This window comes from Lates calcarifer, linkage group LG8, assembly GCF_001640805.2.
Source record: "Lates calcarifer isolate ASB-BC8 linkage group LG8, TLL_Latcal_v3, whole genome shotgun sequence".
Taxonomy (NCBI): domain Eukaryota; kingdom Metazoa; phylum Chordata; class Actinopteri; family Centropomidae; genus Lates; species Lates calcarifer.
Genome location: NC_066840.1, coordinates 14,463,242 through 14,481,435, shown reverse-complemented (window position 1 = coordinate 14,481,435; position 18,194 = coordinate 14,463,242). Strand labels below are relative to the sequence as shown.

At 43.8% G+C, this 18,194-nt stretch overlaps 2 protein-coding genes across 5 annotated transcripts; one reads left to right on the top strand and one right to left on the bottom strand.

The window, feature by feature from the left end:
• Positions 1-1,671: 1,671 nt before the first annotated feature.
• si:ch211-168f7.5 (nuclear pore complex protein DDB_G0274915) lies at positions 1,672-14,793 on the top strand. Of its 3 annotated transcripts, none has more exons than XM_018660385.2 (4): positions 1,672-1,778; positions 9,564-9,783; positions 10,791-11,075; positions 11,245-14,793. In XM_018660385.2, exons 2-4 carry the CDS (start codon positions 9,585-9,587, stop codon positions 13,776-13,778), a joined length of 3,018 nt encoding a protein of 1,005 aa, XP_018515901.1. In that variant the 5' UTR covers positions 1,672-1,778; positions 9,564-9,584; the 3' UTR covers positions 13,779-14,793. The 3 variants fall into 3 exon arrangements, with proteins under 3 accessions (XP_018515901.1, XP_018515900.1, XP_050928382.1); XM_018660384.2 differs by lacking the exon at positions 1,672-1,778 and adding an exon at positions 2,827-3,544 and having other exon boundaries at positions 11,248-14,793; XM_051072425.1 differs by lacking the exon at positions 1,672-1,778 and adding an exon at positions 2,827-3,544.
• Positions 14,794-14,866: 73 nt separating this feature from the next.
• Positions 14,867-18,070, bottom strand: ttc9c (tetratricopeptide repeat domain 9C). Of its 2 annotated transcripts, none has more exons than XM_018660389.2 (4): positions 17,976-18,070; positions 16,516-16,863; positions 16,010-16,192; positions 14,867-15,454 (listed from the first exon to the last, which is right to left on the bottom strand). In XM_018660389.2, the coding sequence occupies exons 2-4, from the start codon at positions 16,859-16,861 to the stop codon at positions 15,297-15,299; spliced, it is 687 nt and encodes a 228-aa protein (XP_018515905.1). In that variant the 5' UTR covers positions 16,862-16,863; positions 17,976-18,070; the 3' UTR covers positions 14,867-15,296. The 2 variants fall into 2 exon arrangements, with proteins under 2 accessions (XP_018515905.1, XP_018515904.1); XM_018660388.2 differs by having other exon boundaries at positions 16,516-16,882; positions 17,976-18,065.
• Between the last annotated feature and the right edge of the window lie 124 nt (positions 18,071-18,194).

The window sequence follows — 18,194 nt, the reverse complement described above, 5'->3', positions numbered from 1 at the left end:
GTCTGATAGCCATGCTGGCCTTGTGGTCACGTCATCATCATATCCCCCAAGTCTCTAACAGGTGCCAGTGGGATGTGAATGTCTGTATGCAGTTTCTTATTTTTCTGATCCATCTTTTACTTTTGTTTACTGACTCTCAATTCTCACATTTACTGGATTTGAAAAGGAAAATTTCATGGCACCGCGTCCTACAGAACACCACCCGTCAACATTGATAGCACAGGTGTAAATAATAAAATGAATGATGTCTGAATTTCATTTAGCTGCTTCAGTTTCAGGGTCCTGGTGTTGTTCATGCTGGATCACTGTCACAGTGTCACGGCTCACTGGGACGCCTGAATATAACTGAGCCATTGTTAATGTTAATAATGTTATGGTAATGTTGGTAACACGTGTGCTTTTCCTACTATGATGAGCCAAATCTTCATCAGCAGATGGAGTTTTGTATGTGTTCAATTTTCTTGTTTCTCTCTCTCTCTCTCTCTCTCTCTCTCTCAGCGCTCTACAGACTTGAAGCCAGATAAGAAAAGTGCAAACTCCATCTACTGGAGAAGAACATGTGATACCACTGAAGGATCCACTATAGATACCAGAGGGACCTTGAGGGGGAGACAAAGGTTACAGTCTTATTTAAAATGCATAATCTTTGTGTAAAAGCATTTAAAAGACAACGCTTGAAGGCTCCAGACTTGGTGTTTCAGTTTATATTTCTCCCTGTTTTTTGTCTGAAGGTGCCATGCTGCTGTCTCTAAACTCCTGCTGCCAGTTTATTAGGTACTCCCAGCTAAAATTAAAGTAATCTGATACAACAGTCATGTAATAAATCTTACTTTCATGAAGGTTGCAGTGTTTAGTTTTAGTTGAGCCTGTTTTAGGGAGGCATTCGTTCAATTCTGTGATCATTACAGAGGTTGTAGTTTGTGGAGCCATTGAATTGTGCAGTTTTCTGCTCTTTAAGGAGGTCCAGTCAGTTTGTAGTTTGAGACACATTAGCCTGTGGAGGCCCAGCAGGGGACAGAGGCTGTGCCGCGGGTGAAGATCACCCTCTACTGGTGGAAGGTTGACACCAAACTACACTGCACCTGTTAAAGCTGAGATACAGAAGAGGTATTTCAACATCATTCATAGTTTATTTTCTTCAAGCTGCTTCTCCAGGAAAAAGTCTTGTTAATAAAAATGTAATTTTCTTTTTCTCTATTTTTTCCTCCTCAAACAGAGAGAGATGTACTCCTCTGACACTGGACATTTTTATATTTATCAGATGAATCATTTGAACCATTTTCTTCACCGAGCTTTCAGGATAAATGCAATGTCATTAAGATGATATCCACAAAAGTAACAGAGTGTCCTGGTAGAAATGTATTGGACTGGTTAAGCACAAAATTTCCTTTAGTGTAAAAAATAATCTTAATCATATTAAATTTCAACGAGCATGACTGGAGCTCAAGGACAAAAATGTACTCCCAGTGTTTATTTTATATGTTAATGTCATACATTCAAAAGTATTTGAGTCATACCGCCTTAAAAAGTGATTACATGCGGAATAAATAAGATTTTAATGAAGATTAAATTGGTTTTTAAATTATCTAAAATATGTCATCGTAAAAAAAAAGTGGTTTAAGAAGTTCGTGCTCTTAATGTAAGGTTTTATTTTGATGCAGAGTGCAATCAGGTCACGTGACCAGAGTTCACTCAGACACTGACTGACAGAACCAACATGGAAGCAGAGGGAAGACAACACAGGCCAAAATAAGCCTGTTCTGCACGTGACGAACACGGTAACTGTCTATTATTTGTTTTATATTGTGTGAGATGTTTCTGGTAGACTTTATATAGACAATGAGATGCGTGTTCAGTGATTTTATTTGATTTCAGCAGGTTCCTGTTGTGTTTGGCTCTGTTTATCGGTGGACACTAGTTTGAGAGGCTTAGAAAAGACTGGGAGATGTACGCTTCAAAACTTTTGTCTTTATTTTCTTGTAGTTTTCACGGTGTCAGCTGAAGAAGCAAATATAAAGAGAGAGATTTAAAAAAAAAATACGATGTTCCATTGTTTCATTGGACCAATGAAGTGGAATAAATATTCTTATGTTTCATACAAGTCCTTTAATTCAAGTATGTGTTATCAGATAAATGTGGGCATCACATGTAAAAGCATTTTTCCAGTGCTATGCTTTTATTTAATGTTGATTTGTTGCCTTTTAATTTTCACATTTTCGTGTTGTAGCTGGTCACTACTTATTATACTGTTTGGTTCCTGAATTCATAAATACGCATTTATCGTGTAAAATTTTCAGGAGCTCGCCCTCACAGGTGTTGTCACTGTTTGCTAATTAGCGTTACAAGAGTAGTTTGATTGACGTGTCACTTATCCATTAGTTGATTTTATTGTACTTTTTGGGGGCGGGATAATTTACCCTGTTACCATTCTTATCAGTTTCCACCTTGGCCTGAGGTGTAGTCAGCCAGAGAGACTGAAAACACCTGGGCTGGTTGCATAGTAAAATATTATGTAGCTGGTAAATAAATTGTGGATAAAAAAGTACAATAATTTCCTCTGAAATTTAAGTAGAAGTGTAAGATGGTGTTAAATGGGAAAATTAACACTTCAGTAACTGTACTCAGTTACATTCCCCCGCTGACTGTGGGAGCACTGTAGGTATGGGACTGTTTGTCCTGTGGCATCATTTACAGTGAAGTTGGACAGTCAGGGGGGGATTTCTTTCTTCCGTGCGTCCATTCGAAAAACTTCACCGACCAATCTCTGTGCAGGTCTGGTGCAGTGGCTCCTCCTCTCTGCTGCCTGCTCCCACATGTAACATTATCACCCTCCGTCTGTCTGTTGCATTGTCTCATTGGGGACGCTGCGTACTGAGCCCAGCACCATGGTAACTCCAGCGGACCGGGAAGCTTATGAGTGACATTAAAAAAAGGGGACAATGTCAACAGGAAATGAAGCCTGGATTAATATGAGGCATGGCTCGTTGATGTTCCTTCAGGCTACCAGTGGATTCATTGATCCTAGTCTTGTGCCAGTCAGCAGCGCTGCCTGAAACTGTACGGCTGCATGGCACGTTACAGATGGTGAGGATTATATTTTCCTCAACGCTACGTTAATTCAAGCGGCTACTATGTTGCTATCGCTCGTCCGGACCCGTGTCGCTCTACCAGGAGCCGGACCGTAGCCCGTTCGTTACTCTCACCCATTGCACGGTAACCGAGCGGCGGTCAGCGCTGCGCCCACCCCACGTTCCGCCTACCCGGCGCCCCGACGAGGATGGCCGGCCGCCGCGGCTGCGTGAACTCGCTCTGGTCGGGCACCGAGCGCGTCCGCATCGGCGAGCGCCTCAAAGCGACGCTGGCCGGGGTGCTGGAGCTGGAGCTGCTCAGGTGCAAACACCTGGAGATGGTGGACGGCGCTCTGGAGGACCGAGCCCCCGCTGCCGCCGACGCCGTGGAGCCACAGGCGGAGGAGGGGAACGGAACCCCGGAGAGCGCCGCCTCGGATGCCGAGCATGGCCCTGCGACATCCCGCAGGCAACAGGTCAGTCAGTGCGTCTCTCAGCTCATAGCCCGGATCTCTACATGACGAGATTATTAAATATGGATGCGGGGATGATGGTGATCTGCCAACAAGCCAGTCCCTCTGCGGCTCAGTAGACAGATTTTATCGCTGCCTGGCGGCGCATGGCTCTGCCGAGAGCTGAATACCCAATTGATTGAGATGGTGCCAGAGACCATCCAAGCATGCAGCCCGATCATTATACTCAGCGGCAGTGAGTGACCGTCACATGGAGCAAATGTCATTGAGGTCAGGGTACCAGGACCAGCTCCTGTCTGGCTGGCCCTGTGCCCTGCCTCAAGGTTATATAGGAGGTTGAGGTGGGATACAGGCGCTAAAATCAGGTGTAGGTATTAATACACAAGCCAACAACCAGACACTGCTGCATTGTTTGGCTCTGGCCTGTAAGCTCATCAACTGTAAAGGTCACTGTGGCACTCAGTTTGCATTCAAATCACTCTGATCACTGCATGAATGTAGACTCCATCATGGTGTAGTCATCTAGTCCTGAGCTAAAAGTGCAGTTTTTATCTTTTATTGCAAAATCCTGAATGCACCAGTGGAGAGCGAGCTACTCAGAAAGGGTTAGGATGTGTGATCCCCGGCTCATCCTCAAACACACCCCCACACAAGAGAAAGAGAGAGGTCCATTTTCCAGCCTTGTCCTGAAATGGATATGCAGGTGTTTTTGTGATGAGAATGTGGGGAATGTGGGTTGACATGTAATACAGGAGGACAGGATGTGAACCGGTCCCATCCTGAGGCCTGGTAGTTGGTTTGGTCCATTATTCATGAACATGAACTAAATCTGAACCTGTGAAGTCAAGAAGACGTGCAATCTATTGAAAATGAGAGGATATGGGAGGATAAACGTGACTTTTTCTTAAAGAGCACAGAAAGGTTTTACTGGGAAAAATGGACCTTAACACCAACATGGGCATTGGCAAGAAAATACTGAACCATAAAAGTGCTGGGGAATACTAGAGCTGAACTGATTATTCATTAGATGATCAGCAGAGGAATAATAAGCAACTGTTTTGATAATCAATTGGCCTTTGTTTTAGTCTGTTCTCGTGCAAAGATGCCAAATATTCTCTGCTCCCAACTTGTTAAATATTAGGATTTGCAGCTTTTTTGTCTTATATGACAGTAAACTAAATATCTTTTGGTTTTGGATTATTTGTCCAACAAAACAAGACCTCTGAAGGTGTCACTTTGGGCTTTTGAGGATTGTGACAGACACTTTTTTACCTATTTTCTGACATGTTGTCATTATTTGGTACCGCAGAGAATATTTCTCCACAACAATCTGTGCAATCTTATATGTGCAGAAAGTAACTTTTTTGAACCAAAACATGAGGGGGATGCAATGTGTGCGTCATCCCTTCTGTCATGGATCATCTCTGGATCACTCCCAGATGTGACAAACCAGTGACCTCATAGTTCATGTTGTGTTCATCTATTTTGATAATCGATTAAATAATTTAAGATTTATTATTCAAGCTAATCACCAGACAGTTTCTCTGTACAGCTTCTCATATGTGAGGATTTACTGCTTTTTGTGATGGGAAACTGAATGTGTTTTGGTTTTGGACTGTTAGTTTGAAAACAGGAGTGATCTGCACACCTCACCTTGTATGAAATGATTCTCTCTCCAGCTGTGAATTCGCTCTTTAAGACCAAAACATCATCAAAAAATAAAGACGCAGTGACGCGCAGTATATTCAGAAACAGACTCACTCCGTTGCACATATTGTAGAGTGCAGTGATGTGCGTGTTATTTTCTGCTAAATCAGTCCCTGGTGGATTATCTCTGGATCATTTCCAGATTTGACAAACCAGTGACACGTTGTGTTCAGGATCTGCTGGTGTTAGGAGTTTTTCACCTCAGGTATTACAGTGAATGGGTCATTGCTGGCTGCATTAATAACATTTTACAGAAAGTAACAGATACTTTGTTACGGTCACTTTGTACAGGGTGTTATTACTCTGTGAATATGTGTGCTTGATACCAATGAGTGGTGTGAGTCAGCAGCCTGCGGCACAGTAATACATGTTCTGTCTAAACCAGGCCACAGCTGAGGTCACCTGTGCAGAATGATGTATTTATTGACAAAGTAATATGAAATCATATCCCTCTTCAGCTGCACCAGAGAGAGGAAAACAACTTGAAATGATGAAATCTGTTTTTTATCAGTGCAGCGACAGAAACTGCAGTCCCATCTGAATGAGGGCATCTGTATGGAAGTGTGGCTCATAATGTGCTGCCTTGCTCACCACCCACCTACCAACATCTCCTCTGTAGCCCCCCCCCCCCATGGTGCTGAGATATCCTGCGGAGAGGCTGAGCAGCATTGCTCATTCTCACCTCTGAAGGGAGCTGCCACTGTAGCAGAGTACGCTGGCATCCTGCCCTCTGCCCCGGCCAGCCTCCGCCAACACACAGACACACGCGACATTTGCATAAATGGAGATAAATAGTTGTTGTTGTTGTTGCAAAAGTGACCACATCTAGCCTAAACACTGCAGCAGCTGGAGAGAGAAAAATGAAGAAATGGTAGATGGATGCCTGCTGTTTTATTTACTACCATAAAGGTGGGAAAGTTTACAGGAAAAGAAAAGGTTTCATCCACAAACACATTATATTCATTTTACCTGAAATTCATTACTCATGGCTTTAAAACACAGGTTGTTCTGCTTTCAAAAATACAAGTATTTTGTAAGCTGAGGATTATGTGACTCATAACATAATGCGCTCTACTTAAATACCAGTTCATTTTTTTTTTCTTTTTTTTGGGGGGGGATTAAACTCTTGAAATGTGATTCATCTTTTCTCTCTCTAATAGCAGAGAGAGAGAGGACAGAAGTTATCACTGTGCAAATCCATATTTGGCAGGTTGGAATTATGGCTGTATAGAGTCATCTGTGATGGAAAATGCCATTTTAAATGACTCTGTTCATCTTTTCTCCCATGAGCTGAATTCCAGCACGCAGGGTTTTGACCAAAAAAAATAACAGCACCTGTTGAAAACCCTCTTCAATATTGTTTGTGGAAAAGAAAACCCATTTAATTTGCATAGATATGTTTTAATATCATAAATAATTCAGTTTTGTGCACAAAGTCTGTTTTTATAAATAGAAACAAGCTTTGATTTCCAAATGAAGTATTCTGCATATACTGTAGGAAGTAGAAGAAAACTCGAGTTCTCAGTGTGTAACTTGTTCACATTTTTTAGCCACTCTTCTTGCCTCCAGAACGGGTGTCAAGGCCAAACTGTCATTGTTGCCTTTCAGTGTTGGACACTAAAAATCTCCTCACTGAGGAAAACCAGCGGAAGACAGGAATACGAGGACACAGTGGAGCCACAACAATTAAATAAATTGGAAGACAGAAAATGAATTGGAAACTATTTTATATTTAATCTATTATTGTCTTAACAGAATAGTAAACTGAATATCTAAACAGTATGTGTCTCTGCTCCATCTGCAATGCTGTGAGCTCTTACTGAAGGCAGCCTGTCCTGAAATTAGGTTTAGTATTGGAAAGCATCATCTTACATGGAGGGCCATTACCCTGACTTGTGGAGTGAAACAGCTTTTGTCTCTGGTTTTAGCCTCGGGATCACTGAACTCACCAAAAAAAAAAAAGTCTCCTGATTCAACTTGAAAGATTCACCTGAATGTTTCAGCAAAGCTGGAGCGCATCACTCTGCTCAGCAGAGACGCACAGTGTGGGCTGTCTTTTAAATTTCAATAGCACATTAATAATGCATGGAACAATAAATACTGCACCCTGTACAACGAGCAAGTACTTCTCACCAAACACTCGCTCCATCCCACACTGTTTGACCAAATTATTCTGCCTCAACATGGCAACCACTGCAATTTGTCTCGCTGTAATGACATGATGCCCTTAATGGGAGGAGGTGTGTTGCTTGTGCAGCTCCAATCGACCCATACGTTTTCTACATGTTGTTAAAGAGGGGCTGTGCTGCTCCCTCACATGCAGGAATATCATATTACAGAGCTCCGGGCAGACCCCCACCCACTTGTCTGTCAGCCTCCTATGATTTGATCATACCCTGGTGTCTGTGTAACATTATATCCTGTAATGTGCAACACATTATGCTGTTGAGGGATAACATAGAGAAGTAGAAGTTTGTGTATGAAAAGAGCAATGAGAGATATTTTTGCATGTTCAAGGGACTTTTAAAAGAGTTCATTTGTATCTTTAATTTGACATAATTTAAGAAGGGCAGGGAAAAACTTAAGTCAAGGGTCTGTATCAGTGTAGAATGATAAACATGCTTTTATAGGAAGTAGGAGGGGAATGCAGAAAGTGGGATTTAGCAGCAGAACAGACATGAGCGCGAAAGTCACAACAAGACTTGGTTTGTGTGCGTTCAGGCTGAGGATGAGTTAAATATTTCGCCAGGCCTGTTGTGCTGTTGTGGTTCTGTGTGGGAGGAGAAGCGAGTGAGAGTTAGAGAGCGAGCAGCTGTAGCTATGGTGAGTAGGGGGCGGCTGGCTCGAAGGATATTGCAGGAGTGGGAGGGAGGTGGAGGGGGGATTATTTGTCAAGGGGAGTGTGGGGGAGGTGGGGGTCCTTCAAGATGCCCTTCTCTCTCACCCGGCAACCGCTCACCCCCCTCCCTCCCTTCCTCCCCACCCAACCTCACCCTCCCTTCTCTCTCTCCCTCTCCCTGCCTTCACCGCCTTCACTCAATCAGTGACTCACACTCTTATTTCGCAGTCTCTGTCTCTTTTTTGGTCCCTCTGGCTCATTTTGGTCACCCACTCAGCCACTTCTCACTTTAGATTCGCCAAAAAAAAAAAAACGGAAAGGAAAAAGAAACGGGAGACAGGAGTGAGTCGCAGCTCAGTAATCTCTCAGAGCTGAGATAAGCCTAAGACAGGTCAAAGTCTGATACTCTTTCTCCCACTCCTTTTCCTTCCTCCCCTCTTTCCTCCTCAGTCCCTCCACCCCCTTTTCCCTTCTGCCACTTGGGCTGCTCTTTGTTACGTCATCTGTCTTCCCCCATTATCTTGTGAATCCCCCTCCTCTCCTGTCTCCCCAGCAGTGAGTCACTACCTGTATTGTTTCCTCAGTAACAAGAGGATTGATCAGTGCCACTCACAGTGTTTCTGTTGTCTGGGCTCCATCAGTCTAATGCAGGGGCTCTTGGCTGCTGTCCTGGAGGGGTGGGTTGGGGGATTTGGAGGATAACTGGAGGAGGGGGTTTACTCTACCAAGCCTTTACTAATCTGGGAAATTGAGGCACTTTGCAAACCTGACGGGGCAATTGTTATTCTTGTTATTGTGTGAGGGGCCTCGTTCCTGACTGTTCCAGTAAGCGTGGTGTGTGCGCTTCTGGTAAATGATATCACGGGCTCACAACGCTACATGCCCTTTCACACGGGTCTAATTGTGTCTGCTGTTCCAAGGAGGAGCAGTTGTGTGTTTAAAGTTGTGGCCTTATCGTCAGTGGTGGAATGAAACTATGTACATTTACTCACATGTACATAATCACATTATATCACAATGTTCATATCATCCAGCTCAACACCTGATTTTTTAAATGAGATTGAGTAAAAGGTGGAGAGCACTCGTGTAAGTGGAGCCACTTTCAGCATGTGATCATTCATACGGAGGTATATCCCGCTACAGTGAGCATCTTCCACAGTTGTGAAATTTCATTTTAGCATTTTATCCCTGTAATGTGTGTCTCAGTGAGTAATTCCTGTCATTAAACCCACTGGGTGATAATGCCCATACTAAATTAGACTAAACATCATCTAGGTAATTTTGTCAGTGTAACATTATGTAACAGCTCAAATAGTTTTTTCCATGTTTGTTGACACTTATTTAAACTTATTTACTTATTTAAACTTATTTAAGTTTTGTCATTTTTTAAACATTTATTTTATTAACAGATGAATATTTATGTTTAAAATACTGTAATATTAGATTTTGATCAGTCATAACTTGTCACTTTTTCAGGCTCCCTCTCCTTCAGATGTAATGGTATTGCCCTGTCAGAGCAGCCCAGAGGACTGTGGCAGTAATTCAGGGGATGGGACGGTCCACCCCTCATCTGCCAGGGGAAGTAATTCACGCTGGTCTACTTTGTCGTGGGATGCCCCCTCTGACCTGCTCTCACCCCCGACACCGGACCCCAGTGGTATGGTCCACCTGGACAGCGACTCCAGACCTAGTTCAGGTAAAAACAATGTTTGTTCAGTGGTCAAAATGGTGGACAAGTGTGTGATAACTGCGCTGACCTGTATGATGACCAACAGAGTTTGTCACCTTCTGTTCAAACTAGAGCTCAGCTTGTGTAAGAGAAGTCCTGTTAAACATTAACTGTACTCTTTTTACTTTTGTTTACTTGCACTCTTTGTGACTTGGTACTGACTCACTCAGTTTCTCTCTTGCTTTCAATGTTTCAGCCTCTTATCCAGTCTTGTTGTAACTCTGGTCCCTGTGTTTCCACATCCAGCTCAGACATTTCCCTCCAAGCTATGCCACTCATTCACACTTCATTTTTTGACTATTCTTTACTTTGTAGTAGAGACTACCTGAAAACTTAGCATGTAAGTCATCTCTGACCCAAAAATCTAAAATGTATTACTTCAGAATTTTTAGGTTTGAAGTTGTTTTTATAGTTTAACCGGATATTCTTACAAATCCTAATTTAATTCAGATCTTTGCGATGTTTTTTAGCACCTACATGTTGTTCATAGTCAAGCAGTGGACCCAGCACTGTGACGTCTCTTTCCTGGAATTTATGTTAATGAAGTTTGAGTTTCTGTAGGTGATGTCTTGTCTTTGTTTAGGTGGGTTTTTATGGACCTCACTAACCGCCCATGTCTCTGTATATACATGCAAACTAAACACTTGGAACTGAAAACACTCCTCAGAAAAGACTTACCAGAAAAAGAGTACATAGAGCAGTAAATGTAAAACCTTTGGGTTAAATGTGCAGTAACAGATGGCAGTACTAAGTAGTCATGATAGTTTAAAAAAACTATAAAACTAAAAAATTAATAGTTTTTTATAATTTCTTAAAGTGAAATTGAACATAAGCAGTGACATACAGAGATATCTTGACAGCAGAGGTCTATGTCAACAGTTACTGTAGGTGGTATCAGCATCTATGAGCATAAAAGACAAATTGCTGGATGTTGTCAGTTAATACTGAGTTTATTTTTCTCTCCTTTTGTCAAGGTTTCTATTCAGTGAGTGGGAGTTCTCTGTCAGACTCCTGCTACTCTGTGTCCAGTGATGCCGCTCAGGGAGGGCCAGCACCACCGGCAAGACCTGTGAGGCTGTGGGAGCAGGTTCCTCTGTCTGCTGACAACACTGACATCTTGTGGTCAGAAGGTGCAGTGCAGCAGCAGCAGCAGCAGCTGCAGCAGCAAGAGCAACACCAGCAGGAGCAGGAGCAGGAGCAGCCTGTACTGCAGAACAGTCAAGAAGAAGGTGAACCAACAGAAGGAACCCCAGTTTCAGGTGAGCTGGTGCAGATAATGGAGCCATATCTGCTGAACCCTTCCAAGTGAATATTAATTTTAGATAGCTGAAGCTAGTTCAGAAAGGGCAACCAAAGAAAGTTCAAATCAGAAAATCTTAAAAAAAAAAAAAAAAAAGTCTGAAATTCTTCTTCTGTCATCTCTTTCAGTAGCAAGTGACCTTGAGGCGACTGGTCTGAGCTTTCTGTCTGACCTCTGCTCAGGACTCGGCGACTCCCTGATTGTTTCCCTCCTTCCACTTCTTGACCCCATTTCCTCTTCCTCAACCTCCTCCCTCCACCCGAAACCCCAGCTGGACTCTCGCTACTGTACTGATCTAGTGTCCCGTCGGACCAAAGAGGTTTACTCCTACCCCAGCCCGCTGCATGCCGTCGCCCTCCAGAGCCCCCTTTTCACCTCCCAGAGCCTGGAGCAATCAGCCTCTCTGAGTCCTGATGGACCCCAACATGATGAATCACTTGAATCCAATACTGACCCAGCTCTGCCTCTCCAGTCCCAGCAGCCCCCCACCCTGGCCTCCTTCACCCAGCTGGAGCAGTACATCTCTCGCCTGGCTCGTCAGTACCACAGCCGGGTAACCACCTCCACCTGTGATCTCACTGCAGCTGCCACCCCCAGTTCAGTCGTGCACAGAGGCCTTTGCACCCCTGGTAAAAGTCATGGTTCCACCCAGTCTCTTTCTGCCTTCGAGAGCCGTAGTACACCCTCCACTCTGCCAGGGGGCAGCATCACTCCCTGTAAGTCCCTGCTGGGAAACTCAGCCAGAGTCAGCCTCAGCACCTCTGGGAAAAAGGCCATTAGGAACTCAATCAACCTGGGTAACCTTCCTTCAGCAACTGGAGAAGACTTGAACATAAATCTGCATCTCAACCTTAACTTAAACCTGGCCCCTGGTTTAAATTCTAGCCAGGGACTCATGGACAATCCCAAAAATGGCAATTGTGGAGCTTTGAGGAGTGACTTTACCACAACTCCCACTGCCTCTGCTTCATCACTCTCCTCCGCTACACCCACCCCAGCACTTAGAGCTCGCCCTCGCATTTCAACCTGTCCAAGTAGTCTGAGCCACCGCAGTTCCCTGGAGGTCACGTCAGCCTCTGGACCTAGTTCTGGATTTGGGTCTTCAGCTTTCTGTCGCTCATTGGACTGGAGCAGCGGTGCCCCACCTGAGGTAGGACCAACAGTGTTTGGCACAAGTGCTGGATCAGCTCCTGGGTCTCAGCGCAGCAGCTTGATCCAAGATGCCAGCTCCAGTCCTAAGTTAAGCGAAGACTCCCCCATGGTGGGAGAGATCTCCCGCCTCTCTGGCCTGTCCCGGGCTGTTGTGGTGGGACTCATGGAACAAGGTGTGGAGCTGGATATTGACTGCTTCCAAACGGATACTGCAGGCGAGGTGAGGGGTCATAGTAAAACTCACCTGACAGCCCAGACAGATCAATCACATGACTATACTAGACTAACTGACCTGAATCCCCAGAGACCAATACAGCTCTCCCTCAGTGTCACCCATTCTCCTCAGTCTCAGTCTAGTCTTACCCCTCCTCTCTCACACTCCAGCAGCCCCATACACCCTTACCAGTCCATCCACATTCCCTCTCCGCACTACTCTTCACGCTGCCACTACCAGCAGACCCCTTCCCCATCCGACCTCCCCTCTTCCACGGCCTCCTCCCCTGCCTCCCGCCCCACTCCCAGGGGTCGCTCCCCTCCCCGGCCCCTCCAGCCCTCCCCACTGGGTGCCACCCCTCTGTCAGTTTTCCGTCGGGATGCGCCCTTCCAGTGCTCCCTGCCCCGCACCAGTACCAGGACCTCTCCTTTGGAGCACGGCGGCATCCAACCAAGAGGTGGATCACTTCGGCAGGGTGGGGGAGGAAGCGCAGGTAGTGGTGGGTGGAAGAGGGCAGAGGGGGAGGGGCTATACAGAGGAAAGCATACCTCGCATAAGCTGATCAGAGCAGCCACAGTAAGCAGCTATGCCAAGAGAGAGGACTACAGCTCTGTTTGGGGTGAGGAGCAAAAGGAGCGAACAGCGTCTCAGACACCAAGAAAGACCTCCAACAAATTCTGGAGGGGCTGGGGCAAAGAGTCAGAGAGTGAAAGGGAGGAGATGGACAGAGCTGAGTACGGCTACGGATGGAGGAGGAACAGCGTCGGAAGCTGGAGGAGGGAGCACCGCAGGATGAAGACTTCATCCAGCGGTAATGACAAGAGGCCAAAAGTAGATAACTCCCCCATCTTCTCAAAGAAGAGGGGGAAAGAGGATGGGGAGAGACGCAGCTCCAGCCTCAGGCTTTCCAGAAGGGCTTTGTTTAGGAGCGAGTCCCAGGGTTTGCTGGTGCCTCGTAACCACAGCGAGGAGCCCACAAAGAGGGCACACTGGGTCTCCTCATTAGATGTGGGGCAAGGGGGCATGGGCATCAGCAAAGACGAAGGGATCAGATTGCTAAGAGCAAAGGAGGAGGACAAACGTCTGTCCTCCACTGCCAGCCTCTTTAACCTGTCTCGCTCTCAGAGCCTGGAGGGCAGCTGCCACTCCCTCTCCCCTCTCTCCTCCCCTTCTTTTTCTCCATCCCCTCCACCACGGATGCCCCTCCAGCGCTCTCGATCACTGAGGGACTTGGGGAGGAGAGTGTTTGGCTCCATGAGGTCTCTGAGTCTCAAACGGAAGCCATCCAAGAAGTGACATTTGTACAATAAATGATCATCACAGTAGATGACTCTTCCATGTGTATTACGTTCAAAACACCAGTGATGGTTGGTATTATATTTCATGTAAAAGAAAAGTGCCATCATTTTTAATTTTCAAACTTAGAAGATTTGTGATTTATTAGACAGATACACTGTCCGTAAGATTTCTGCCAGTCCTTTCATGATGGAAGTTCCTCTCAGGCACGTAAAAGTCTGTAAAACCCGCTATTAGATTTGAATGCTCATGACATTCATTCCAATAAGTTTTTTTTTTTTTAAGGTTTTATTGACATAGCCACTTTTTATAGGCTCCGAAAAAACCCACAAAATGTCTGTCAAATTTCTCCAAAGAGGTTCCACATCATGATCCCAAAGTCTTTCCTTACTGACAGTGTGTCATTGTAAACTCCATAAACAAGAGTGCTGTAGGATGCAGCATGGCCCACAAATGTCAGTGAGGAAACATGGGTACCACTTCATGTGGGGGTGAAGAATTACTTTTAGGTGCTGCAAAGAACTACAAACATTTTAAAAATGTCACGAGTGTAGGTTTAGTGGAGTTTTTCACAGCATGAATGACGTTTTAAAGGATTTGACATCTCAGCAGGAACAATATTCTAGGATCCTTTTGTGGCTTTAGTAGCCTCATTTAAAATATTCAATATGAATTCATAATATTGGCTATAAGCAGCTTCATTATATATTGGGTAAATCCCCCTGTGACCATGAGTATGAATGTGTTTGTGCACACTCCCCTCTGCATGCTGCTCTGTGACTTGTTCAGTGATTATAACTATTGTGAGAATGTGATATTCCTCTTTGTTTATGGGCAATATTGCCTCTGAAGTACAATCATATTGGCCAGACAATGACCAAAACCAAGCAAATACTCTTTAACTTGATATTGTGCTCAGGATTTTCAAATAATTATTGAATGATTAAAATATTGATGAGTTATTTGAGACAAAATGTGGCTTCTCATGGCTTAAGATTAATAAAAGAAGCAGACACTACAACTTGGACTGCGCCTGAAATACCTATATTACAGATTTTTTTTACAATCAAGACAGCAGGGCTTGAACATTATTTAGAAAAAATATTTTACTTGAAACTCAAAAAAAGAAACAAACAAACAAACAAAAAAAAACATTCACAGCACTGACCAGACAACTGCAATCGTTGAGGCATTTGAGTAGTGCATGAAGACTCACATTTTTGTGAAATATCCAAACTCTCGCTCTTATGGGCTAAAAAACAGCTCTGTTTCCATGTTGCTAGGAAACTAATGTTCCTGTCGTCTCCTTTCTATTTTCAGCAGTGACATCTTTCCTACTGACTGCACTCTAGTATTCTGTATAACATGCAATCCTTTCTTTCCTAGGCTCACCTTCTGCAGGAGGCACAGTAACATTAGTGATTCAGGATGTGTGAACATTCCTCAGTTGGTTTGTGATCAGTTGAACGCAGTCTCTCTCTCAGGCTGAGGCTTTATTTGGCGGAGTGAGCTGGCTGGCTAAACTCCCTCACCAGCTCTGTTGGTTTGGTTTATCCCTTCTCCAGAGCTGCTCTTTAGGCCGGAGGAAAACATGCCTCGATACATGGCCTTCTCCTTCTGTAACTCCCGACTCAATTTCTCCTCAGCCCTCTGCAGGTGCTTCCTCACATTAGCATCTGTGACAGAAAAATGTAAAAGTTTTGTCTTGAAAGGTCACACTTGAAATATGTAGAATTTTGCTACAGGTGTTACATGTATGGATTTTATTTATCCAGCAATCATCTGACAAAGCCAGAGAAAATCAGCAAAATGCAAAATAAAATTCTTCATATGTCACAGATTTGGTATTGCAAAATTAACAAAAAATAAAATGATCTGACAGATATATTGGTCCATGAAATAAAAATACAGATTGCAATTTGGACTTTTTCAGCTCTGAATTTGTAGAGCATCTTCTCAGTTTTAGTTTGGAACTGCTCACACATCTCATGTCTATTTTCCTCCATGTGACTCATGTAACTACACAGATTTTGTATTGCATTGCCAAACCACCTCTAGTGCAAAGTAATACTTGTTGCTGAATGCCTCCTGTGTAGACCTAGACCGAGAACTGAAGCTTCTGGTGTGCTGCTTTTGCGAAATGGTGAGAAATGCAGAAATATCTAAGTGACTACTTATATGAACAGTGATTCCAGCCTGTTTGAATGATCCTGTGCTGGCTCTTTTCTTACCATTAGGCTGCTCTCTGCAGGCCTGCATGAGGTACTGTTTGGAAGTCTCTGCATCGCCCATCTCCAGAGTGGCTACTCCTGCCCTGTACAGTGCTTTGACATCACCTGGTCGCCACTGCAGCACCCGCAGGCTGTACTCCCGCACACGAGCATAGTCAACACTCTTTCTCTGCAGTAAACAGGCTGAAAGAGATAGATATGTACAAATATATTTTATAATACTATACTTAATGTATCAGTGTAAAAGCTCTGTTATGAAGGAAGGCACATCTTTGAAGCTGCACAAAACAGCAGAGAGTTTTGTTGGTAAGAGCATGCTCATACTGAAATGATTATGCCAAGGACTCCATATAAAACTCGTGACTACAGGAAGCTACTTAACTGATACTCAGCACAGTTTTTTTTTAAAACGAGTGAATCATTTTTAACACAACATAAGATGTATTTCAACGAGCTGGATATTCTAGTGCTCTTTTCACATTGCATGGTTGTAATGTTTTATGTACCAGCTAAATTGTTGTAGCAGTCCACTTGTGTGTTTCTCAGTAAAGTCTCCTGTTCAGGTGTAAGAGCAGGTGTCTCAGGTCCAAAGCCCTTCACTGACGTCATCACCTCCGAGTCGAGGCCTCGGAGGACCAGCAGAGCACGGTGATAACGGCCGATGGCTGAGCGAATGTTCTTCTCCCTGTAGAAAGCATTTCCTTCAGTCTTCATTTGGGCTGCCTCTTCTAGCAAAGTCCACACCGGCTTCATAGCAGGCTGTCGCTGTCTAGAAACACTTGGTTCTGCTGCCGCTGCCGCCGCCGCTGCCCCATGCACATCTGGATTCTCTTCCCCTCCTGCAGCCTCCATTTCTGCAGTGGAGTTCATTAGCTGGTAAGATGAGGAACTTAACTTAAATGAATGTGTTAAGAAGCCACTGTAGAGCTTCACATACACAGACATCATTTCATGCTGCACTCGCCTGATACACAAAATTAGTATTAGTACCAATGCCACCTTTGTTAAACAAGATACTCAACTGATTTAACACATCACAGTTAATTTAAAATCCACTAAGAATTCTTTATTGCTTCTGAAGACAGTTTCCACTTTTCAGATTCTCTTAAGGTTTCTTACATTTTTTCCATTCCTCCAAGAGTTTTTCATGTTGTCAAGCCCTTTGAGGCGAATTTGAGATACTGGGTCAACACTACTGACACCAAGTCTTGTTTGAGTATCAGCGGCTGATGTATGCATGACCACATTACCGCTGAAAACTCATGAGTTTAAATATGCATGTGATAAAGTAGTTAATAGAGAGAAATAGGAGAAATGTGTCATGTTTGGCAAGTGTTTTGCTGGCTATTGAAATATATTCAGAATTAACTTATTACAGTGCATTCAACTCGCAAATCATGACCATATTTCTGTCCTTTAGATGACAGTACATCAGCTGTCTTTAAAAAGTACCACGCTGATGTCTGAGAGAATGAACACAGGGGTTCATTAATGTGACATTTTCAGCTCTGTTAAAACATTCAAATCGATAAATGAGATACTACACAACTCGTTTAAATTTCAAGGATAGTATATTAGCAACCACCTTCCAACGCACTTTAAGAAAGCTTGACGTTAAAGAGTGTCTTATTTTCGTTACTGCCAGTTTGCTATCTTTAACTTGAGTGTATGTGAGGCGCTGCTACGGAATGGTTTCTAGGCTACGGTGAAGTCTCTTCTAAAAAAAAACGTCATAATTACCAGACGTCACCCATTAGCATCATTTTAACGAACTTTGACGAAGGTTTGTGCAGGAGACTGTGATCGGTAAGTGGCTACAGCTAACCGAGCTAACAGTATTAACAAGCTATCAATACCTCCTCATACACACTAGTTAACTTTCGTTCAGTTCAATTCAGCATGTCCACACATTTCAACGATTTAATACATGCAAATGTAACAGATATAGTTTTATGCATCAGCTCACCTTACGAAAAAAACAGGAAAATATCCAACCGACAGCAACTGTTACTTCTCCCTGTTGACAACCATTCTGCTGCTGTGGGTCGCTTCCTTGTTTTCTTATGACGTGGTAAAAACTTCAACTACATGCAGCATTACTGCCACAACAAGGCCGAATAAGGAATTACTAGTAACATAAACAAAATATCTAAAAATATTCTGGCTTGATTATTAAATTCGTGAT